The following is a 26,309-nucleotide window of genomic DNA, read 5'->3' on the forward strand; positions in this document are numbered from 1 at the left end:
TGAGTTTATCTTAGCCTGGCTCCGCCCTCCTACGTACTTCCCGTAAATTTTAATTTTCCTTCAGTACTCCCGTCTGGGATTGCGGTATTTTTTCTGTTTTTCTCCGGTCAAATTTGAACCGGTCCAATCAACGATGACGTTGATGTCGTGCGCTAGTTTGAGATGACCAGAGCTTGGGGGGGGGGGGGATTGTTTAGTCAATAATTCTCAAAAAGCTCTTTCTAACTTGTACTCAGCCTTAAAACTAACATAAAATTCTTGTAATTGTTTAACTAGCATTTGTTACAATAAGGGTTTATTTCAAACCAAGACCATTGATGGCTCCTCATTACCATGCAGGCCAATGTTAACCGTTTTTAAAAAAAAATCTATAACATTTGTTATGAAAAATAGCAACGCAGTTAGAAACTATAGCTACAACGTGCCACAGGTGTAATATAGCCTACATCTTTAGTGAAAAATCTATTCCCTTAACTGTTTATCTATTATAAATTCTACAACTAGTCAACATTTACCATAATAAATTCTAGTAAATTTGGTCATCATGAGTTTAAAAAGCTTGCAGGATGATGTTTTCATCTCTTTTCATGTTCGACTTTCTCCGTAGCGTTTTACTACATGCTCAATAGTAGGGCTGCGCAATATATTGAAATTATCGAAATATCGCAAATGTACATATCGCAATTTGCATATCGCAAGGGCACGCAATATCTAAATTATTTTAATAAGCTACTTCAACATTGTGAAAATTGTATGTTTTAGGTCAACGCATATAGCAGAGAATAGACTGAGCACACGACTGTTACTTATGTGACTTGCTTGACTTTAAAAAGAGTTATTAAACACAATAACTTGCGAAAAACAACTCCTTGCAGTCTCGTGCTGTCTGACACACACACACACACACCGAAACGTGCGCACAAACCGTTCTTTTTTTTCGTGTCTTGTCACACACTCGAACTGTCAAAATCAAAAACACACACAGTTGTGTCAAAATGGCTTGTTGAGTATTCATGTAAACACAGTCAGTTATGCTTTAAGTGAACAATATCAGTTGGGGAAAGAAATAGATTTTACACACTTAAAGCAATATCGTATCGAATATAGCATTATTTAACAAGGATATTGCATTTTTCTTCAATATCGCACAGCCCTACTCAATAGAATTCATATGGGACGCACATTTTATCATCAGTCGCATTATAGGAACGGCTCATGCAAATCTTAACACTTTTGGAGCGCGCTGGTGAACACACCTACAGTGATTCACACGCCACTTAATTAAACAATTGGGCTTCAGTCACAGTCATATTGCACGGACTATTGATCCGTTATAAAGCGAGAAGTACTGGTACGCAAGAAAAAGTGCATGTACGCTTAAGAGTAAAATGTAGAAGTGCATTTGAAGTACCGCCCATAGACAGTAAAAGAAATGGACACAGCGACCCCATAGGCTTCGACGGGGAAAAGTGAAGTCAGTTAGAAGCACTCACTTCCTGATGGCTGATGTACTACACAGCCTCAGACTGAGCCTGACGACGTAGATGTGACATGAGCAACCTGTCTGACAGTTGTAAGTCTTCTAGTAGTTGTGCAAAGTGAAATCTGAATCACGTTGTGGAAATATTTTGTCTCGTTGCTTTTGTCTCTCTATTGAGATAGAGCGACACGCGTCATAATCTGAAGTTTGAACAATGTCTAAAAGCGGATATGCGACAAAGTGTACAACGAACTAGCTAAACAAAACCCAGAACCAAAAACCCAGAAGTTTTTAGAAGCTGTTGACCCAAAAAAAGAGCGTTTAAGGACACAAAAGTGGATACAGGCAATTGAGACGGAGCGCGACATGTTATATTACACTGAGAAGTACACCCACTAGAGGGGAACGTGATCAGCGACAGGAAATATAAAATATAAACCTGACATTTGGGTATTTGACTTAAAGGGTTAGTTCACCCAAAAATGAAAATTGTCATTAATTACTTACCCTCATGTCGTTCGACACCCGTAAGACCTCCGTTCATCTTCGGAACACAAATTAAGATATTTTAGTTGAAATCTGATGGCTCTGAAAGGCCTCCATTGGCAGAATGCACTTTACACTCTCAAGACCCTTAAAAGGTACTAAAAACATCATTACAAAGTCCATCTCACTACAGTGGTTCTAAAATAACTTTATGACGCGACGAGAATAGTTTTTGTGCACAAAAAAACCCTAAATAACGACTTATATTGTGATGACCGATTTCAAAACAATGCATCATGAAGCTTCGAAGCGTTATGAATCAGTGAGTCGATTCAGCAGTTTGAATCACCAAAGTCACGTGATTTCAGCAGTTTGGCGGTTTGATACACGATCCGAATCATGATTCGACTCACTGATTCATAACTCTTTAGAAGCTTCATGGGGCCGTGTTTTGAAATCGGTCATCACTATATAAGTTGTTATTTAGGGTTTTTTTGCGCACAAAAACTATTCTCGTTGCTTCATAAAGTTATTGTAGAACCACTGTAGTGAGATGGACTTTGTAACGATGTCTTTAGTACCTTTTAAGGGTCTTGAGAGTGAACCGTGCATTGTGCCAATGGAGGCCTTTCAGAGCCATCAGATTTCAACTAAAATATCTTCATTTGTGTTCCGAAGATGAACGGAGGTCTGACGGGTGTCGAACGACATGAGGGTAAGTAATTAATGACAGAATTTTCATTTTTGGGTGAACTAACCCTTTAAGTGTCAAAATGTTTACTGCACACATAGGCATACTGAGTGTCAGGAGCCCAAAATGTACCTATTCTTCCTGCTGAAGCATCACATTTTACTGCCTGTATCCACTTTTGTGTCCTTAAACGCTCGTTTTTTTGGGTCGACAGCTTATAAAAACGTATTTCTGTGTTTTTTAGCTTGTTTGCTGTACACTTTGCCGCATATCAGCTTTTAGACATTGTTCTGATTTTTGTTATAAGTCCGAAATGACAAGGATGCAGCCTCACGCAATGCAAAGTCAATGGAGAGCGTTGGACCCCCCCCCCCCCCCCCCCGGTGTGGGCGTGGCCTAAATACGCTTTCTCTATGGGCTTTTTCCTTGACTTTATCGGACTTTATGGCTCCACGTCCCCCCGATTGCCTCATAGACAGTAAAAGATTGCCTGGTAGCTTCTCCTCCTGTCTATACGGTAATTTCTCTACTGTGCGACAGAGTCGCGTGGTTATGACGCAATCGCTAGCCTATTTTTTTTACAAAAACGGCTTCTACGGGGCGATAGTGTCAGATACAAGGTAATGGAGCCTTTTATACTTTAGTCATGTTTCTTTAGAAATAAACAATGGACAAATGGAGTCTTTAAACGCCTCAGATGTAAAGTTATTCACTGTCAAAATGACGCCAAAATGAATGGGAGTCAATGGGATGCTAACAGCAGGCTTGGTTAGCAATGGCTGTCCCTATGGAAGGTACGCTTTCCGGGTGCTGGATTACCCCCTTGGAGATGCACTGAATGCAAACGTTTGCAATTGGTTATGGCAGATCCAGAGTGGCTCTGTTGAAGTTTAAAACTATTGGATCTGCCCAGAGTACCCGCCTTAAAGGAAGTAAACGCTTGTGTCAGAGGAGAGTGGCGAGACTCTCTGTACAAGTGAAATTACGAGAGTCTGGTAGGACCAGGCTACTAGTTTATCATGCAAAAGAGAAAAAAAACTTGTCACAATTACCAATTATTATTATTTTTTTTTACATTTTATTCAGTGGTGAAAACAAGCTTCCATAGTACGCCTTATGAAAATATTGTGTGTAAAACCACATTAACTCATTATGCATTATAAATCTTCACGTCTGCCCTAGCTAGAGAAGTAACTATGTCCACTCTTTGTTGTTGTTTGGGATCAAATCATTCCATTGAATTGGTTGATCCAGTTCACAAAAGGCAGTCTGAAAGATTCATTTATCGGACCGATCCTGTTTTTGAGTTTAACTGACAGTCCCCATTCTTTGTAGTTGCATGAATAAAGACAACAAGTACTATTGTTTATAATTCTTTTTCTTTTTTGTCTTGCAAAGAAAATAAGCCACCATACAGGTTTGGAACGACATGATGTAAGGAAATTATGACCAAAGTCTTCTGTTTTGGGTTTTACTTTGTGTTTTGGCAGCAGAAGTCCCTTAAGAATGTTTCCATGAACACTCTGACAAACACACACACACCCTCACAAGATCGCTGAGATTTTCCTTTATATAAATATGCAGATACACTAGTTAATTTATCCTTTTTATCATTAGTGAATGTTATAAGTATGTGAACTGATATTTCTGGTCTGAAACAAGTACAGACAGCTGAGTGTATCTCCCCTAAGGCAGCACAGGATCCTCGAGAACGACAACTCAAGCCAGACCTTTCTATTTCTCTTCCGTTGCAGCGCTGGAAGATGATCAGCCGAGCTCTCTGAAACATCGGTCTGTAAGCATCTGCAGCGATGAGCTGGGCCGGAGACGACTGGACCGTGGGTCTGACGGGTCACGTCCTGCAGAAGGTTAAGCAGCTTCAGGCTCTGAATGAGAAGCTGAACAAGGAAAAACAGCAGAGGCAACTGCAGCTGGACAACTCTGAAGCAGCTCTGCACAAACAGAAGCAGAAGGTGAGCAATGGAGCTTTCATTGTGCATTTTAGCCCTGTAAAGCCTGACATATGAAATAATCATTTGATCTATTTGTTTTTATTGAACTAAGGTTGCATATGTGTTTTTTGTTGAGCATCATATTTGATACATTAGACTTTTTATGGCTCATATAGTATGACATGGTAGAATATGGAGCTCGAGAAGGAAAAAACACCCCAGTTTTATTAACCAAAACTGTGAAAAAATATGCAATTTGGTTATAAGGCCAAAAAGTAAGATGAAGTTCTGATCGCTTGTAATGTAAAACAATTAGACATTTATAACAGTAGGCCTATTTTATGCAGACTACTTTCATAAAATGCATTTAAATTTGTCTTGGTGAGATTATTAAATGCTAAGTTATATGATCAAAGCCCTGTAGTTTTTATTGTGAGGGGCAAAACATAAAGCAATGCAGTACAATGATGATAAAGTTAATTAACGCGTGCAATACATTTTTTTCAGTTTAAAGGGATATTTCACCCAAAAACGAAATGTTTATGTTTATCTGCTTACCCCCAGGGCATCCAAGATGTAGGTGTCTTTGTTTCTTCAGTAGAACACAATTTAAGATTTTTAACCCTTTAAGACCTAAGGGTATTTTTACAATTAATTTTCCGCCTGGTGTTATTTACTAAAAAAGCTTGTAAAACATCAACCCTGTTGTGCACAGACAATTGACACACCTCTTTTTTTTCAAGACAAGTTGTTCTGTCAGTATATTTGTGTTGCATTGATGTCACCTGAATGTAAAATAAGTTATGGGACCATAAAGACAAATGAAAACATAAAACGGAAATTGAATCACTCAAATATTTATTGAAAACACACACAAATAAATAAAAGCTAAGCATATTTCCTCTGGAAAACAGTTTGTTCAAGTCTTTAGAGTCCTGGAACTCAGGAATAAACATAACTTATACAGAACCAAAACTATTTACATTTTTCCAAAAAAAGTCCAGGCGCTTTTGGCCTCTTTGGATTTTGGATATTTACTGGTGCCAAGCCTCAAAACAGTTCCTATCAGGAACTTCTCCTCAAACTTTCTCCTCAAACTTTTTCCTCAAACTTTCTCCACAAAACTACTAAAAACTGCAGCGCGTCTCTCTCTCTCTCTCCTCAACACTAGCCGTGCGTGTCTCTCTCTTCACAATAAAAGAGCTGTGGTTCATGCGTAATGACGCACACCAACGTGGATGACGGATCAGCCTGTCATTGGTCAAACCCTCATCCAAAATGGCAGCTAGCATCGCGCTAGCGGCAAAAATGACGGAAAATGTATAAATTATGGACATCAAGTGGATATATCTTGGATGTAAGCGTTTTGATTTATTGCTGAACAACTCCAAAAAGATGCACATGTTCCAGGCTGGATAGAAAACCTTCTGTAAAGGCTACAAAGACACCAAAGACACCCCCGTGATGGCTAGCTCGTTAGCTTTCTGCTGGAAAAAACGGTAAGAAAATCGATAAAAGTTTCATGAAATAATATAGATATTTATCGGAGGTGCCGTGTGACGTCGTGGGCGATGCCGTCGGGCTCTGAGGGTTAACTCCAACCGTTGCAGTGTGATAGTCGTATAATGCATGTCAATGGGGATATTTTAGAGTATGAGAGTAAAAACACACAGACATACGAATCCTTATTAAACCATGCGGCTCGTGGCGACACATTGATGTCTGAAGACACCAAACGAGCGGCTTCTGCGCGAAACACAACAGTATTTATGTTATTTTGTTTACCTCTTATCAGACGAATGTCATCTGGTATACCCAGCGCCATAACTTCTGGCAAATAAGGTCAAAATACTGATGTGATCAAAGATATATAAACGTAGATGCCTCATTCGACCGATCCGCGCAGGCACTAATGAGGACTCTATGTATATATCTATGATCGCGCCAGTATTTTGCATGTATTTTGACCTTATTCGCCGGTAGTGATGGCGTGGGGACGGCTGATGCAGAGCCATAGAAAAAAATTAAATAAAGTTTTAAATATGGATATTTTTCTTACACAAAGGCATCGATTCGCTTCAGAAGGCCTTTATTAACACCCCGGAGCCGTGTGGAGCACGTTATTTGACGGACAGATGCATTTTTTTATGGACTTCAAAAACAGAGCAACTATTACTGCTAATTATAATGCTTGGATTAGCCAGAACATTTTTAATATAACTCAGATTTTATTCGTAAATCATGGGCAAATTATTTTTTTTTTGGGTGAACTATCCCTTTAACACATTAAAAATATTTAACGCAATTAACGCAGCGTCCGTTTTTATATCCATTTTTGCCCAGCGTTACATTATATGATCACGCTCTTATTCATGTAAATGCTTTTAAACAATCTAAGATCGACAAGACATGAGAACGCGCTGTATTTCAATGTCCTGTGTGGGTGCGTCTCAATCTGCTCCCTAGTGCAGTAGTCAGGGCACTGATCAGGGGGTCGGCCACATTCATGCACACAATATACTGATTCACCACCTAGGAAGATAGGGAGCTAATCGAGGGACACCCTGACACACACACGCACATGTGCACACATCGAGTTCTCTTTCGCTCTTGAACAAAAAATAACAACTGCCAAAATGCCAGTTTTGTCGAGTTTTGTCATAATAGGAGTCTTAAATTAGTTATATAGCGGCTTAAATTAACTTGTGAGGAAATGAGATGCGTGTCAGATCCGCGTCATGTTCGGCAGCGGCCGATCTTAAAGTAACAGCAGCACTGGTGATGTCATAAATGTTCATCAAAGAACAACGGGAACAGAGAAAATTGTAGCTTTAATGATGATTAATCTATATTTCATTTATCATTTATGCAGTTAAGAAAGGTGTTTGATAACTATTACATTTCTGTGTAGACTATGTCTAACAGGGAAGGCCATGGGTAAATATAACGTTTATTATAATGGGTTTGTGTAAATATTGTTTTAAGTTCGCTTAAATTAAAAGTTATTTTGTATCGATATATAACCTATCAATATATATATACTCGTTTGTCAGCTTTAGTCAGTAAGAAAAATTAACTCTAGAGAGGAGGTTTTTGCTAATTATATGCACCATTACATAGGCTATTGATTGTCATGTTTAATGTTCTTCAATGTTTAATGCATGTATGTAGTCTATGAATAAATCTGGCAAGTTTTTATGACAGCCAAATGTTTATATAAAAAAAAACTAATTGGAGTAGAAATATGAATATATAATTGTAAAGTTAATATTATAACTTTATTATTATAAAAAACTAAAATCATTTAGTGTAATTTAAGTGTTTGTATACAAATCAGTTAATTTTTACCTTCACTATTAGTAGGCTAATGTAGTACCAACTGACTCCCATAGTTTACAACATTAGTTCAGAGATTTGTTTTCCTTGAGAAAATTGGCCATGTATTTAACCTGATATATATCTAAAATAATCGAAATTGAATCGAATCGAAAGCTTGTGAATCGAAATCGAATCGAATTGTGAAATTTGTGTCAATTCCCAGCCCTAGTAGATACAATCGGCTTCATAGGGTTAACGGAGGCACTCAAGCAATGCCGAAATAACTGCCTGGAAGGCCAGCAAGTGGAAAGTTGGCTATGAGTTACAGCACAGCTGTAGCACAAACAGTTGGGGATGTGTTCTAGCGTTGTCTTCTCTGTCAGCATGAGGAGGTGCGTGTGGAGCTGGCTGCGGTTCAGAGGGAGCTGGGAGGAGCACGAGAAGCCTCGCAGGCGGAGGTGCGGACCAAAGAACGGCTGTCTCACGACCTGCAGGTCAAAACGGGTCAAGTGCACTCGCTGGAGGGACAACTCGAATCTGCCAAAAAGATGACACACAACCTCACGCAGGAGATCAAACGGTGAGACACGCATTCATAAACCTCCCTGTCCATTTACATACCAAATCGAACAAGGTCATGTAACATTGATTTACAGTTTGTATTTATTACACTGTTACCAGTTCTTTAGATCAGGGGTGTCCAATCCTGATCCGGGAGGGCCACTGTCCTGCAAAGTTTAGCTCCAACCCCAATTAAACACACCTGAACCAGCTAATCAAGGTCTTATTATGGATACTAGAAACTTCCACACAGGTGTTGAAGCAAGTAAGAGCTAAACTCTGCAGGACTCTCCAGGACCGAGTTTGGACACCCCTGCTTTAGATCCTTGCATCACTACTGTATTCATAATGAAGGGTTGATCTAAATTAGGGTTGCACAAATGGTTTTGAACTAAGGGCCCCTTTTATAAACTGTTTGTGGACCCCACAATTAGTCAGTGTGTTCCACTTAATAAAAAATAAAAAAAAGATCCCAGTGAGGTACCACACATCCCACTATCCTACAGAGAGATCCAACAATAAGACTTCGCTGATTACTATGGAAAAGGTAATATCACACACTCTTGGGTGAATCAGTCACTGCACTTATTTATTGCAGTATCCAACTGTCATGTGACATTCAAGTCCTGTACTCTCATTGGCTGTAGTTGTGCATTTGCATAAAATGTAACTAAATAGTGCCTCATCACCCACTCTCATTTAACATGAATGACGTCTGGGGCCGGTTGCATAAACCGTTAAGACTAGTCTTACAAGTTAGACATACATTTTTTTTCTTTAAGACTGTTCATAATTTTTTTTAAATCAGTTACATAAAAACATAGACTGGCCTAATTTGATATGAAAAGTAAGACTGAATGCCACTTGCCTAACTGCTAGTGGCTTATACTAGATCTTAAGACACTGTCTTAACATAATGGCTTAGTTTATGCAACTGGCCCCAGGTTGCTTTGTCTCTTCACATCACTGTCAATATGAATGTCCCTTAAAATGGAGATTTCCTTTATTATTATTATTATTATTTTTTATTTTATTTTTATTATTAAGTTATTGGTTCTTGCCATTTTCTAAAGAGATAATATTTCAATACATTTGTTATGTAAACCTAATTCGGGTTAGAATTTGATTATGTCCCATGTTGTTATTAACTAAAAATATAAAAAATCCTTTTCTTTCATTGAAATGAAGCTGGAATTTTTTTGGGATAAAATTGTAAAATGAAAGTGAAATGAAATTTAAATGTTAAATGTTGAAAAAAAAGTTGCCGTTGTTTAAACAAGTTATTGTTGAAGTACTAGAAGTGAAATAAAAGTAAATTTAAAGATACAGATAAAAAAACACACCAAAAAAAATGAAAATTACAAATTGAAAAAATCTAATTCAAAATCTGAACAAATACCATAATAGTGTGTGGGCTGTGAACAATAGAAATAAAGTGCGTTCAATGGACTTTCAGTTAACAAAAACTCCATAAAACAGTTTTAAAATTTGCATGTTGTGAAAATGACGTGATCTAGGACCTTTATAAAGTGTGTGCCATTGTAAAGACTGTAAGGCTGCGTTCACACTGCAGGCTGAAACGACCCAATTCCGATTTTTTTGCCCTTATGCGACCTGTATCTGATCTTTTCATGACAGTCTGAACGACACAGATCCGATCTTTTCAAATGCGACCCAGGCCACTTGGGTATGTGGTCCAAATCCGATACATATCCGATCTTTTGAAATGCGTATTCAGTCTGAACTGCCAGGTCACATGTATCCGACCCGCACGTCGTTGATACGCGACAAACGTCATCATTGTACGTTGAAGTAGGCGGGAATGAGAAGATAAACAACTATAAATAAAAGAAGTACGCACCTGTTGCTAGCCAATACACTCCAACTCCAACGCGTTTCTGCACTGTTATGGGCCGCCGCAGACGTGTCTCTTCCCGTGACAAAGTTAGTTGAAGGCGCTCGCAAACAGAATTGATGGTGGATCTGGTCATTCTGAAGTTACTGACGAATTCGGTATCAGTAAAGCCACTCACATCAGTATCCCACCACTCCTGGCTGCGACTCACACGTTTCTCTGTACCAACGTTGCTACCACTGCTCCACAAAACGCCATGGCCAAAAACCTTGCTCTCCTCCTCTTTTTTAATTTTCTTCTTAACATGAGACGGTTGTAATGGTGCTGGCTCCGTTGCGAAAATAACTTTAATAAAGCTAAACGAACTCCAATGCTGACACCCATATTTGGCTACTTCCGGAAACAACAAGTGACGTCGTTGACCGTTGAGTACTCTTCTGCGCATGCGGGTCACTTCTGGGTCATTTCACGTTCACACAGGAGATCACAAAAGGTCGCATTTAATTGGAAATGTGAACAGCCTTGCAAAAAAATCGCATTTTTTCGAAAAATCGGAATTGAGCATTAAGCCCTGCAGTGTGAACACAGCCTAAGTCTACCCCTCACAGCCTCATTTTCATCTGCGTTAAATTCAATACGGTGTCCAACATGACTAAGGTCCATAGCACTGGTGTGACGCTCGTGATGCGGACTGTATCATGAGGTAACTGCTGATAGTCAGCCGTAAGGTTGTGTATTAACATTGAATGTGTGTGATTTTTGGGCAACTAGAAGCACCAAAAATATGTTTTTTGAGAAATGTGATCCATTTCTCAGTTGCCTACATTGACTTATAACAAGCGCCCTCTTTTTCTTTCACTGCATGTAGGCTTGAGGCGGAGCTGGAAAAGCTGCAGAAGGGGAATGTCTCTGGGGAATCCGTGTTGTTTTCCACACCTAGTTGGAACCTGAGCTCTCCCTGGGACAACGGTACCATCCCTCATGCTCTGTCCCTTTGTTTTTCCGTGTCCCTTCTTTTTTTATTCACTGTCTCTTCACAGTGTCCCTCTTTAAAGATTGCGAAATGTATCACCTCATAAAGTAGGCGAAAGAGTGCTTTCTTTTTCTGAAGGTCCCTGAGGACTGATTGCGTAGTTAAATGTGTGATTACATTTTGACTTTGTACCCAGGCTCTGTGTGCATGTTTGTATGCTTATGTCCATGCGGGATGCATCTAGAATGATCTATTCATCATTCTTTTGCTGTTATTGAACTCTGCAGGTGGTTTCAGAGCTGAGAGTGAAAGGAAAACACAGCATGCCAGAGTAAGTCATATGCGCAAACAACCTCTTAATAAGAAATATTTTATGAATATACTTCCTGACTCATTTGTTTGTGCTCTGTCCATTGTAGCAGCAGCTGCAGTTTGGAGATGTCCCCAAGCCCTCAGTGGGCGGGGCTTCCTCCCTGTTTCCACAGCAACCACATAAATCCCCACCCCTTCGGCGCAATGTTCGCCAATCAGAAACGTCCACCCCCCCCTCTGTGTTTCCATGGGAACGTGGTGATGTGTGGTCCACTCCCAAAGGACAACCAGCTTCCTCGGTTTCATCCAGTGACATCAAAATCAAGAACAATGACTCTGGGATGGAGGAGGCCTTGAGGAACGAGATAGATGGTGAGCTTCTCCACACGCCATTAGGGTTTCAGAAGTTTTGCACTGAAAACCTCAAATTAAAATTTTCAGGCACCCTGGAGTAAAACCAAGCCCCAGAGTCTTTACCGCTCTTTACTTGCTTAAACACTAAAACAGTTACATCTCTCCTGGGTTGTTTGAATCCAGGACATTTGCTTGTCTGCTCTGTAATAATCATAAATGAAAGCAGTCCGAAGTCTGTGTTTACAGCGTGTTGGCATGGCAGCCAGTGAGAGCAAGTTAATCCACCTTGTCAGTGGCATGAGCAGATTTGTGTAGTATTTACATGTTATGGAGGGTGGAGATTTTTTTTTTTTTTTTTTTACAGCAGCCTTAGCCTCAGACTGTGCTGGAAATAAATTGGATGCATACCTGCATTTGCCCTGAGAATGTGTGTATATAAGAGTAAGGTAGTTTAAGGAAATGAAGTGTAGTTTTATTTATTTAGTGCAGCTGTGTTTGCCCATAACCCGAGTGAGGAGTATCATGTTTATTCATAAAATGTCAGGTTTATTTACATAAGCATCCTGATTAACACTGAATGCTATTGTCAGGTTTCTAAAACTATCCCAGTAAAGGAGGCCCAAAACATAACCCATCAACAGAAACCTTTTTTTCATGGACAATTTTGTTTTTGCCAATGTATAACATGAGCACATGCATTACTGTTAGTTTAGGGTTGGTAAAATTTAAAAAATATTTTTGAAAAAATATCCTATGTTCGCCAATGCTGCATTTATTTGATCACAAGTACAGTAAAACATTTAAAATTAAGGTAACTGTTTTCTATTTGAATATAGTTTAAAATGTAGCTTATTCCTGTGATGCAAAGCTGAATTTTCAGCATCATTACTCCAGTCTTCAGTGTCACATGATCCTTCAGAAATCATTCTAATAGGCTGATTTGCTGCTCAAGAAACATTATTATCAATGTTGAAATCAGTTGTGCTGCTTAGTGTTTGTCGTAAATTTCAAAAGAACAGCATTTATTTAAAATAGAAATATTTTGTAACATTGTAAATGTCTTTACTGCCAATTTAATGCATCCTTGCTGAAAAAAAGTATTTTGTTTCTTTATTTTTGTTTTTTAAATGAGTGACTCCAAACTGTACACATGTAGTTTTTAACACTAAATCTTTGCTTTAAAATATTATATGCATTAACTTAGGGCTGGACGATTAATTGAAACCGAGATTTAGAACCTCTAACCGACGTAATTTTTCCCATGTTGGTTATTTCGGTTTTAGTCACGTGACTGCACTTGATGTGGCCTGTCAGTCACATCAAGTGCAGTCTGCAGGCACACGGAAAGATGCAGGAGCAGTTATCTTTGTTTATAGATGCCCAGTATTACTATGGTAATTGCATGTTTTACACAGTTTATACACGCAAGTTAATCGTCGTTCTTATATGCGCTGATACACACACAGAGACGGCGCGCGCAAGCCCCAAAGCCAGATCACTTTCACTTGCGTCCTCATGAAGTTCGTCAATTAAATGAGTTTAAAGGCTTGCCAGGATGAACAATAAAGCAATTGTGCACTATTCAAGAACAACGTTATGGAAACTTCTCCGTTAAGTTCTCGTGAGCTTTTTTTCTGTGAGCCGAACCGTGTCGCGCCTCTGACAACGCGCGCGCCCTGAAGCCGGATCACTTTCACTTGCGTCCTCACAAAGCTTTGTCATTTGTATGTGTTTTAAAGGTCCCATGGCATGAAATTTTCATTTTATGAGGCATTTCAACATTAATATGAGTTCCCCTAGCCTGAATATTGTCCCCAAGTGGATAGATGTTGATCGGTGTAAAACAGAGTTCTGGCTGTCTTTCTCTGCCTTTGAGAAAATGACAGGCCAGACGAGCCAATCCTGAAGTCTCCTGGTTTGACGTCCAAGCAGGAACGGTTCCCTCCCTTTCCTCCGCCCAGAGAATCTGGCACACCCATGCAAACGCTCGAGTGAATGCTGGCAGTTTCTCAGTGTTTGGATGTACAAATGAAAACAGAAGTCTTTTTTCAGTTCCTTCTGATCTGTGATCAGTGATTTCTTATGTGTAGCTAATTATTTATTATTCGTGCTGCGGCTTCTCTCTCTCCCGACAGAACAGTGTTTTCGTGTTTTCTATCTTGTGAGTCAGTGTTTTTGTACGTCCTCGTCGCGTCTATCTGTTCTTAAATGTGCATACAGTCGAGAGTTTCTGCTTAACATCGGCAGAGCCACATCTTTAGAGATAAACCTCACGCACGCCGAAGCTCGGGCTGCACTGATGGGTTGGCCTTCAACATCCCCGACCCCCAGTACTGCATCTGGCCCACAGCGGAGGCACCAAACGCGGCGTGAGATTAAGCAGAAGGAGGGTAAGCGTGAGGGTATCCGGCTAGGCTAGCCAGCTTTCCCCACAATAAACTGGATTACATTCGATTACTGCTGTTGTGTCTTTGTTTGCGCTGTGTAAGTTACTCAATGCGCGTCACTGACGCTTTTCATATGATTGGAACATATCTAGAAATAATGCTTTAATCAACACTTACTAACTCGTTCATCTCGCTGTAATGGTACATTGCATGTGTTACAAAGCTGGTAGAATAATGATGAAGACGGACTCGGCGTGACTGGGACTCGTGTTTATTCAGAACTCTCAGATACAAACACAATAAACTCGCGCTGACAGACAGCGCTCTCATAACTCAGTAGTTACTATAAATAACTTTGTTAGCAATCGCTCCGTCTCCATGATGTCCGGTTCGCGAACGAATCATTCTTTTGAATCGGTTCTTTTTAGTGAACCGAACCAGTTCACCAAATCGGACTGAATCGTTCTAATCGGTTCGCGTCTCCAGTCAGCGCTGATCCATAATTTACTAAAGTTACTAACTTTCTGACATGAGTGACAGCCCCTCCGACTAGAAATAAACTAATAACCTGAAGTATATGCTGTAACTACAACAGTTCACCCTGAACTGAGACATGCTGAGAGAACTGATGAGAAGTGAACTCAGGTCCATCCGTCTCTCTGGCAGCAGCTCGTGCCTGCTCGTGCCTCGTAGACCTTGTTAAACCACGCCCCCTCCGCTCATTTCAAATGCAAAGATGTCAGCCAATCACAACAGTGGGCGTTTTTACTGAAGTCTCACAGCAGACACGCCTCTTGAAACAGGGCAGTCAGCCACAGGGCAAACAGCAGTATAGACAAATTGCCTTTTATTTCTAAATTATGACATTTTATGATGTAAAAATCATACTAACAATATAAGTACACCTCAGGAAACATTATAAAATAATAGAAAAATGCCATGCCATGGGACCTTTAAGGCCTGCCAGTTTGAACATTGAAGCGATTTTAGTCCATCAGATGTGTATTATGTTGAACTAATGCCTGATATATTGTTACAAACGAACACTCAGACAGAAGCTCGCACTTCACTTGAAGATCGCGCGCAGAGAGGAGCGCAGAAACTCATTGTCAACGCCATCCTGTGATTTATCACTAAAGTAGCTCAACCGTTATAGCATATATTTTAATACCTTTTGAAGGAAGTACAAACCACAGCTTCATAATTAATGGAGACAGTATGGCTAAATCACACACACAATCACTCTCTCATTAATGCATTCAAATAAATGTAATGTAGGCCTAATGTGCTAATTTATCTGATGTACAACAAACAGAAATCTGCCCCATAGACAATAACTGCTGAAAAGTGAGCAGTTTCCTTCAATTATTTTAAAATCACAAAGAAATGCACTTTTTCATTAGAAAAAAAATATACCACCTTTTAATTGAAAAAATATTTACAGTACAAACCTTATCAGTGAACTATGAATGCAAAAAAAGGAAAGCAAGAAATAAAAGAGCAAAATAATTTTAATTATTTGTAATCGAGGTAAAATGTTCCATTAAATCAAGATTTTTATTTTTGGTCAAATCGTTACAGCCCTACGTTAACTGTTCCAAAGTACTAACATTATCATCACATACAGTTGAAATGATTGATAACTCTATGTACTCTTAAGAAACATGCCATTTGTTTGGATTAAAAAAAGTCATGGTAATTTCTTTTTCCAGTGTTGGCATAGATAATATAAATAATATCCGTTACCATGTATTCTTATATTGGTCAATGCCAATATGTAATTTGCAGAGCCTTGAGGATTGTGTTGCCATTGATGCAGTGTAGTACTATAGGTAAAATGAGAGAAGTGAATTGGACACATTGACACATGCTGGTCTTATCTCTTGCCAGAATGAGACACGTTTGTATTGAGATGTGGGGTGGTTTAATGAGAGAGTGGGTGTGTGTGTGTGGCATGAATGTCCTCCATTGTTTGGTTTCTTTGTGTTGATGAGTCATCAGTGAGGTCATCAGGGTTCGCCATCTCCACAGACAGCTGACTCTGACAGCTCTACACCACAGTATCAGTAGCCACTTTTACATGCACACTTTTGTCATTCAGATTAAAAATCATTCCGATTGAAAGATTCAGTGGACTGTTTACATGAAATTTTATCTAAACCAATCTGGTGTTTACATGTGCTGACTTTCAATCGGAATCATTTTGTGTCATGCGCACACAGTTTGTCTGCCGCATCAGATCCATAACGTTGCCAGTTATAGTAACTGTGACGTTCGTGGATCAATAGTTGTTCTAGCTGTGTTGGTCATTTTTATATTTATAAATTTTTCTGTGGGCGGACATGCAGTAGTTTAACCTAGGGCTGTAACGATTTGACCAAAAATAAAAACCTTGATTAGTTGAACATTTTACCTTGATTACGATTAATGAACGGTTATTTTGCTCTTTTTTTTTTGCTTTCCATTTTTTGTCCTCGTAAGCTTTTTGAGCAAGTTCCTGATGAGGTTTTTACTGTAAATATTTTCTACTATTAAAGGTGGATTTTTTTTTTTCTAATGAAAGTGCATTTCTCTGTGATTTTAAATACTTGAAGGAAACTGCTCACTTTTCAGCAGTTATTGTCTATGGGGCAGATTTCTGCTCGTTGTACATCAGATACAGATAAATTTACACAGTAGGCCTACATTACATTTATTTGAATGCTTTAATGAGAGGGTGATTTGTGTGTGTGTGTGTGTGTGTGTGTGTTTGTGTGTATTAGTCATACCGTCTCTATTCATTATGAAGCTGTGGTTTGTACTTCAAAAGGTATTAAAATCTATGCCTATAACGGTTGAGTTTCTAAGCTACTTTAGTGACTTTACTTTAGTCACAGGACAGCGTTGACAATGAGTTTCTGCGCTCCTCTCTGCGCACAATCTTCACGTGATGTGCGAGCTTCTGTCTGAGTGTTCGTTTGTCACAATATATCAGGCGTTAGTTCAACATAATACATATCTGAAAGAGGTCTGCCTTCAGGGCCCGCGCGTTGTCAGAGACGCGACACGGCTCGGCTCTCTGTGTCACAGAAAAAAGCACTGAATGGATATTTTTCCATATTGTTGTTTTTGAATAGTGTACAATCGCTTTAAATGTTCAAGCCTTTAAACGCATTTACTTGACAAACTTTATGAGGACGAAAGTGAAAGCAATATGGCTTCGGGGCTTGCGCGCGCTGTCTAGCTGTGTGTGTGTGTGTGTGTGGCAGCGCATAGGCTTTAAGAACGGCAATTAACTTACCTGTATAAACGGTTTAAAACATGCAGTTACTATAGTGATTCTGGGCATCTATAAACAAAGATAACTGCTCCTGCATCTCTCTGTGTGCCTGAAAACTGCGCTAGATGTGACTGACGGGGCGGAGTCACGTGATTAAAACCAAAATAACCGACATGGGAAAAATACGTTGGTTAGAGGTTCTGAATTTCGGTTTTGATTATTTTTCGATTAATCGCACAGCCCTAGTTTAACCTAATTGATGTCCTATACAATGGCTATTTCAACAGCTGTGAATGATAATTGCAGACTCAAAAAAGCACAAAATTAACAATAAAATGCACTCAAATTATTAATAAAAACATAGGGTATATATGGTGGAACATGAATGAAAAATAGATATTTCGGATAATTAAGGAAAGATACCACAATCACAGAGGTATAAATATTAACAAAGGAAAGGAATTAAAGTAGACTGTGGGTAATGTTACTTAAGCAATTTGAAGCAGTTGTTGAACTCCTTTTTTATATATATATATATATATATATAAAATGGCTAACTTACGAGAAATCGAGAGAAATATCGACACCTCTCCTGCAGCCATGGCAACTCTCAACGGCCACGAGGACTTATACGGTTTTATAAAAGCTATTTATTATCTGTTGTTTTATAAAAGCTATTTATTATCTGTTGTAAAGTGTAAGAATCACCTCAGAAAAATTAATTCTTCTGTCAGGCGCAGTTGAAGCCTATAGGACAAACGCTGTCAAGATGAGATGCTGTAGCCAGGCTTTGTCTGTCATTATTCCAACATTATTTGTTCATAACAAAGTAATCGGATCAGGCCGTTTTCCGTTTGATCGGTTCATGAAAAGGTTTATCCCACCCCTCTCAAATCGATTACAATTTCATTCGGTTTGGGCATTTTTATTCCGATTGAGGTGTTTATACGGAACATTTTCAATCAGATTTGGACTTTTAAACCGATTACAGTGCTCCATGTAAACGCACCTAGTGTTTTTTTCCAAGAAAACGCTTCCCTTCCAATGACTTCTGGATCATAAATGTAACGTTTTCTGGAATATAAATTTTCCTCAAGAGGCTGTAATAAACAGTCACAGGAGCAGGTGGTTCAGGTTTTAAAGGGGCTGTATCCAACACTTTGGTAGCATTTCTTTCTTTTTTTTTGCATCAAAAGTTATTGTAATTTAAGTTATTGCACTAATTCCTTCCCCTCTCTGACCCTTAGAATTAAACATGCTGTTTTTCTTAGTGTAGTGGTGGCCAAAATCAAAAGGAAAAATAAGATGCATTTATATTTTACATGAAGACAATAAAGCAAAACCATTTTTCGGAATATTTTGTCAAGAATATGAAGAAGTAATGAGCATATGAAGTAATAAGGGAAATAAGTGCTTAATGGTCATGCATGCAGATTGTTACAAAATGTTTAATTTCAAGTATGTCAAGTATACTTTATACATTTCCCCCTTTAATTTTTAGGTGATATGTGATGGATGGATGCAGCCATATCTTAATTATGTTGTGATGTCATGCAGAAATGTTATGCATGGCTTAGTTTCCATAAATGGTTTGGTGGATTGGGAAGGAAGCTTTGCACTGTGAACATTAGTGTATGGCACATAGCACATCGTACTCTTTTATTTCAAAAGAGCCAGAAACATCAGTCAGAAGGTCAGAGTGATAACGTAAATAATTGAGTGTCTGTCTGTCTCTCTCAGGGTTGCGTGTGCGTGTATCAGATCTACAGCGTGAGGCACAGCTGGAGTCTGAGCGCTTGAAGGACGTGGAGTCTCGCCTGGCTCAGGCTAGCAGAGAGATCAGCACCAAAGAACAGAGTCTGACACGCACCCAAGACCAGCTGACCCGCGCACAGACCCGCATCACACAGGAGACTGACCGGGTAAACGCACACACAGCTCTGTGTTTAAACCAGTACACCCTCACACTGAGTGCAGGAATCTCTTTTCTTTGAGACGCTCAGGTAACTCAAAATATTGTGATATATTATTGAAGTTTTAACTAAATATATTTTAAAATGTAATTTATTCCTGTGATCAAAGCTGAATTTTAAATCAGCATAATTTCTCCAGACTTCAGTGTCACAATCCTTCAGAAATCATTCTAATTTGCAAGAAGAAACATTATTAAAAAATGTTGAAATCCGTTGTGCTGCTTAATATTTTTTTCAGGAAAGTTAAAAAAACTGCATTTATTTAAAATACGAATCTTTTGTAACATTGTAAATGACTTTACTGTCACTTTTGGTCAATGTAATGCATATTTGCTGAAAAACAATCTTACTGACCCTAAACTTTTGAACAGTAGTGTATGTATTCGTTTAACATCAAAGTCCCTGTAAAGGCAGTTCTGAGATTTGTTTCTAAACACACTATAAAATGTAGAAATGTATTGCTGAAACACGTTACAAAGACTGTGACCTGTGTAGTACTGAATTGTGGAGTTAAACAGTTTTTCACCGTTGCTGTGTTCAGGTTTTTTTAGGCGGGGCTAAAACGGTGGCTCGATGACGCCCAACACTATCATAACTATTGATGATGCACTGGAGCCACTGTGCATATGGCCCCGCCCCTAACACTATCATAACAGCCTGCAACTTACAAAACAGTTGACAAAACAAAAACGATGATATCAAGAAGAGGTGGATTAATTTTGATGGGTTCTGAGGATCACCACCAACACCTGCCTCGGCAGTGACTTTACACCGGATAGTTTTACAAACGGAGACAACTGGGATTCACTGATAATCCGCTGCAGAATGGGGCAGAACCGATTATCTCCCACCCGGGCCTTCATCCTCCCGTCCCGCCGACATCTGGTGCCGTCGTGAGCTGTACGCGAGTGTTGTCTTGTGTGCTCACGAGTGGGCGTGGTTTCAGTGCCGACAACAGACGTTTGAGAGCAGAGAATGCTGCTCATTTTTCAAGTTTTTGATAAGCCATTTTATTTACTTGGTGGATTTTATCATTAAAAATTTGACTGGGTGGTTAATAACACATTTGTCTGTGGTGTGACAAACTCAGAACACGCATTTAATTTTGACTTTACAGGGACTTTAAGCTGAAATTCTGTTAGTTTACGATGCCTAACTGCATTAACAAATGGAACCTTATTGTGAAGTGTTACTATATAATTAGATTATAGATTTTTCAGACATTTTATGAATATGTTTTCAGTTTCTTGAGAATGAGTGTGTGCATTGAATGTTTAGAACATGTAGTTATACCTGCTGTGTGTGTGTGTGTAGGTCCAGACTGCTGAGCAGAAAATCAAGCAACTTCAGGAGGAGCTGAAGTGTCAAAGGCAGAATGCTGAAACCAGCCGCTGCAATGCAGAACAGCGCAGGAAAGACTTGGAGAGAGAACATCAGAGGGTGAGACAGCGCACATGGACATTCCCGCTCTGCCCTGCTGCTAAATCTACAGCTCCATTGCAGTTGTATTTTAGCTGTGATCTTGCAGTCTTGGAATTGATTTTGTTTCATTTTTATTGCACTCTTTACAATGCATGTTATTTCAAAGCAGCTTTAAAGGAAAACGTCACTACAGTAACTAAGAGATAGTTGTGATTTGTGTTTTGTAGGAGCTGTTGGAGCTGCAGAGAGAGAGACAGGCTCTGGAGAGACAAAATCAGCAGGAGAGCAACAGACTCAACCAGGAGATCCAGCAGGCCAGAGCACTTCACCACACACTGCAGGCGCAGCATGACAAGGTACCAGGGCTGAGGAGTGACTAACTAAATGTAGCGACACTATTTAACTTGACTACCTTAATGTAGGAGTTGCATTGTATAAACAGTCTACTTTTATTCATGATTCACTGTTTTTTGCACGTGGAGCATATGAATATTTAGCTAAATACTAACGTTTATCCACCAATTTCACAAATCAATTTGTTTCCATTTTCAATACAGTATCGTTTTATTGGGGGTTTGGGCTGCTTTTATGTGCACACCTATGTCAAAACCAAACCTTCAGCCTTAAATTTGTCACATGCACTCTACGCGTACCCTAATGTACACACATACAAAATGTTGTCAGGACCTTTCTTCCTGCCAGTGCTACTGAAGTTTGGTTACTACCAATTTCCCTAACTGCCTGGAAAATAATTAAATGGCAAACGTGCCAAAACCGGAATGAAACTGCGATACTCGTTTGAACCTCGCCATTTATTAGCTCGGCCCAAAAGACAAAAAGGAAAAAACTGGTAACCTAAAAAATATGCTTCATGTGGTAACATCTACATTCATTGATTTTATTTAAATAAAAAAAATTGTATGTATGTTATGTTACACTGAATCAACTCAAATATATTCGGTTTAGGCTAACAAAACTAAATGTAAGGGTAAGATCAGGTAGAAATAGCTCTTTAATGTGCCAACTGCCCATTTTTTACAGTGTTAGAATAAATGCATTTACTCATTTGAATCTCAAACACGTGTCCACCATGTGTCCACCAGTGCATTAAAGGAGTGATGGAGTATAATTACTGTACTTTTTGTGAAGCTATAGCAGTTTGTGCATGTGTATTTTACTATAGTAATAGTACGGAAGACCAATTTGAATAAAAGTAGAGTCCTAACTCAGTCAGCATATTTGAACATGTTGTTTTTGTTAATGAAAATAAATGTACATCTGCATCCAGCTGAAGCTACTATACGGTCACTTTAAATTACTGTCAAATGTGCATTTTCAATAGACAAAACATGTAATATTATTAATACCCCCACCACCCCGGTCCTACCAAGTCAGGTGGTGCTAGTGCCACTGCTCTGAAATGTTATTCTAGATCCCTACTAGCCTACTTTTTCTTTGTAAACCACATAACAGTGCCCCCAAGCAAACCAACTAGAACACGTAGGCCTGGTTTCACAGACAGGGCTTAGATATGCTTTAGTTCAATTTGGACATTTAAGTAGCTTTTATAAATGTGCCTTAGGAAAAACATTACTGGTGTGCATCTTGAGACAAAACAATGGCACTGGCATTTTTTAAAATGTCCAAGTTGCTTTCAGTCAAAACAGCTCAAACAAGCATTTTAGTCTGGGACTAGCTTAAAAGGATAGTTAACTGAAAATGAAAATTCTGTCATTAATTTCTCGCCCTCATGTCTTTGCAAACCCTTCATTCATCTTCGGAACACAAATGAAGATCTTTTTGATGAAATCCAAGAGCTCTCTGACCCCTCCATAGACAGCTATTTAATGCGTGTCAGACTCTTGCGCTGTTGACGTAGTGTAAATAGTGCAGTGTTTCCTAGTTCTATTGCATTATGACTCGTGCGCATGCGTAGTGAACAGTAGGGATGTAACGATACACCTATGCCACGGTTCGGTTCAGATCACGGTTTTGGAGCCTCCAAGTTCAGTTCTGTTTGCTGTAGAGGCAGGGTTCATGGCAGAGCACCAGCAATAATAACACTAGATTCACTTTTAACTTAAAGGGTAACTTCAGTGATTTAGCATTAAGCTTTGTATTTAAACTGGGTCATTTATGCAGTAGAAATGTGAAATTATTTTTGAATTTGGTGCCTTCTAGACTGAGAAAAGACAGAAAATTTATTTTTGTCTCATGTGGATGAAAGACAACAACTCCCAGAATGCACTTGTTTCGCTGCCCTAAGAGGCCACTGCGTACACCGTCGTTTTGATCTTCATAGTAATACAATCATTTCAACACTACAATTAAAAACTGAACGTGTCTTTTCAATAAAGTGTGAGTCAGCCGAAAAAAAGTCACATCACAGATGCAGCAGTGTCAGATTTCCTTCATCACGAAGAGCTGAGGTAACGTTAAGCGCCAGTCTGGCATGTTTTCAGATCGCATATGGAAGCTAAACTATCACAGGAATTCATTGAAAAGTTGAAACGCTCACTTTACTCTGCACCGCGCTGCGTTATGATGATTGTCCGTGCGGTCGTCTGTGTCTTACATTCTGAGAGAGATCTCTCCCCTATGGGCGGGTTGATAACATGCGGAACAGCTCCATCTAGTGGCTGTAGTTCTAGCCTCTGGCCAAAAAATCCTCCGATGACGCAAATATCGTCATTTTGCGTCATCGGAGGAATTTTTCCAGAAATAAAATGCATAATTCTCTCGTCTCAGCAGGGCCGGCTCTAGCTCTTTGGTTGCCCTAGGCGAGATTGAGTTTTGCCCCCCCCCCCCCCCCCTCCTTAATTGTTAAGCCCACCGGCAACTATAGTTGCCAGTGTATAGTTGTCATTTTCCTTCTGTAAGTATTTTTCTAGATATTATCCATGTTTTATATCTTAATGACACACAAGCAGACAACCAAATAAAGGATTTCAAGAAAAAAAAAAAGTATTAATTTCCTTCCTGTCACATGAGACTGCCCACTTCCTACCCCTACTTCCAGGGAGCACAACGAAGGCAAACCCTCCCAAAGAAAGGATATTTTCATGTTACTAATAAGTATTTTTTGTTGACATATATATATCAACATAATCATGAAGGTCTCTAGAATCATCCAAACATAACAAATCTTACAACAGATCTATAGTTTTTTAGTATACTTAGTCAAACATAATACATTTGATTATGAATACAGATTGATCTGTTGAAAGCAGTTATTTTGAGTTAGATGCTAAATGTTCTCCTCTTATTCATATTTGACATTGAAGGGGTGCATACAACATATTTGCCCACCGGCAACTATAGTTGCCACAGATTCAAATACGATTTTCAAGAAAAAATACAAAAACTTGGGGAAAATAAATGCAGGACATGCCATTCAGAAAAAAATTGGGCACAAATGGGTTAAGTATTTATAAAAACTATACAAACAAAAATGCTCCTATTGTTACTCCAAGACTTAAAAAGCTAATTATGACTTAAATGATACACTCTAATAAATTGCACATACAAAAATGTTACAAAGAACGTTGGAGGATATTTAACAAATTATGACTCAAACTATGGATGAACAAACAAAAAGGCTTTTATAGTCACTCCAACACTTAATCAAGAAAATTAAGACTTGAAGGATCAACTGCAATAAATTGGTCATACACAAATGCTAGAAAGAATGTTCAAGGATATTTACCAAATATTAACTCCATAAACAGTGCAAAAACACTCTTAAGCACCTGTAAAGACACTTAAGCAAATTATGACCCATAAACTGGATTAACTATACCCTCTACAAACAAAAGTGCTATTATGGATACACTGACTGTACTTACCACTACAAAATTAAAATATATAAGTTCTTGTAGCTCTATCCCTATCTTAAATAATAAAAGATGAACAGTTGTTTCTGGCATTTCTATTCACCTTCAAAATTGACGCAGCATTAAAATTTGGCTCGTCTGGATTTCCTTATTGTCAGTGAAATGCGTAGTAATATGTAAATAACTAGCTAACTAGTGATAGCTTAGTGACAGCAATAAATCGTCCAATGCCGTCCAATATTAGTTGATAATATCGATAATACGAAGTACATTTATTTCGTTTGACACCTTTATGGCTGAGATGAGAAGACTTACCTCTATACTGGGCTTTCTCTTTTTCCGTCCCTGTGCACTCGAGGGTTTAGACGCTTCATTTCTGAAGAACGCGCCAGTGCTGAGCTCTTGCCTGACATAACGCCTGAACGCCTGTGCTAGACAATATTCACTATCAACTCAATCTAATAATCAGGTTAAGTAATTAAACGTGCGGCTGAGGGGGCGCCCAATGATGATCATGTTTAATAAACAGTATGTTTTATTTCGCTTGTTTTAATTCTATGCTTAATGGGAAGTAAGTTTAAGGGGGCCACTAGAGGGCGCCTGGCTGCGCCCCCAACACATTTGTCGCCCTAGGCAACCGCCTAGCTCGCCTATAGCAAACGCCGGCCCTGCGTCTCAGGGGGATATGAGGGGGGAAAGTCCCATAATGTGAATATACTACCGGGTTTCTACTGATACAAAGCCTAATGCTAAATCACTGAAGTTACCATTTAATAATAATAATAACAACAACAACAACAACAATTTAACTTATTAAAGGGATAGTTCACCCTGAAATGAAAATAAAGCCATCTTTTATTCACCCTGCTGTTGTTCCAGTGCCCTATGTCCTTCTATCTTTTTTGGACCTCAAAAGCAGAAATTGTAAAAATAGTCCTGCACGCGCTGCTTCCTATAATGGCAGTGGATAGCGACCAGGATAAAACATTACAAAAAATATACAAAAGTATCACGTATACCGTGAGACGCGTGCCATATATGGAAAGTGTTCAGGAGACATACTATAAGGTTTTGCTAGAAAGAAACCGTATTAAAGAATTATTTTAACCGTATTTTTTAAATTTCTGCTTTTGAGGTCCGATAAAGATAGAAGGACATAGGGCATTAGAGCAACAGCTGGCTGAGTAAAAGATGGCTTATTTTCATTTCAGGGTGAACTATCCCTTTAACTTTATCTTTATTAACTTTATACATTGGCTTCACGTTTTCTTTAGAGTTGTTAGCATACCCGAGTAACTAAAATGAAATAAGTGCCTCTACTGTAGGCTAGTAATTTGACTAGATTCAATCAAATGTCAAGGAAGAAAAAAATAATTTTGTGGCATGAGGTTTGAATATCGTTACATCTCTAGTAAACAGCGTCGGCCAGTGGGAAGGGCGTTCTGGAAGCGCT

At 39.0% G+C, this 26,309-nt stretch overlaps 1 protein-coding gene across 1 annotated transcript in view; it reads left to right on the plus strand.

Annotated features, from left to right (window-relative positions):
* Positions 1–26,309, plus strand: part of LOC307139389 (uncharacterized protein) — a 56,146-nt gene that overhangs the window by 1,756 nt on the left and 28,081 nt on the right. Inside the window, exons 2-9 of the mRNA XM_079838345.1 lie at positions 4,412–4,630; positions 8,311–8,507; positions 11,212–11,312; positions 11,604–11,647; positions 11,736–12,000; positions 19,369–19,550; positions 20,916–21,041; positions 21,251–21,379. Of these exons, the coding sequence (XP_079694471.1) occupies positions 4,469–4,630; positions 8,311–8,507; positions 11,212–11,312; positions 11,604–11,647; positions 11,736–12,000; positions 19,369–19,550; positions 20,916–21,041; positions 21,251–21,379 (1,206 nt within the window). The 5' untranslated portion in view covers positions 4,412–4,468. The remainder of the gene's footprint in view (positions 1–4,411; positions 4,631–8,310; positions 8,508–11,211; positions 11,313–11,603; positions 11,648–11,735; positions 12,001–19,368; positions 19,551–20,915; positions 21,042–21,250; positions 21,380–26,309) is intronic.

This window comes from Gobio gobio, assembly GCF_949357685.1.
Source record: "Gobio gobio genome assembly, chromosome: 16".
NCBI lineage: Eukaryota > Metazoa > Chordata > Actinopteri > Cypriniformes > Gobionidae > Gobio > Gobio gobio.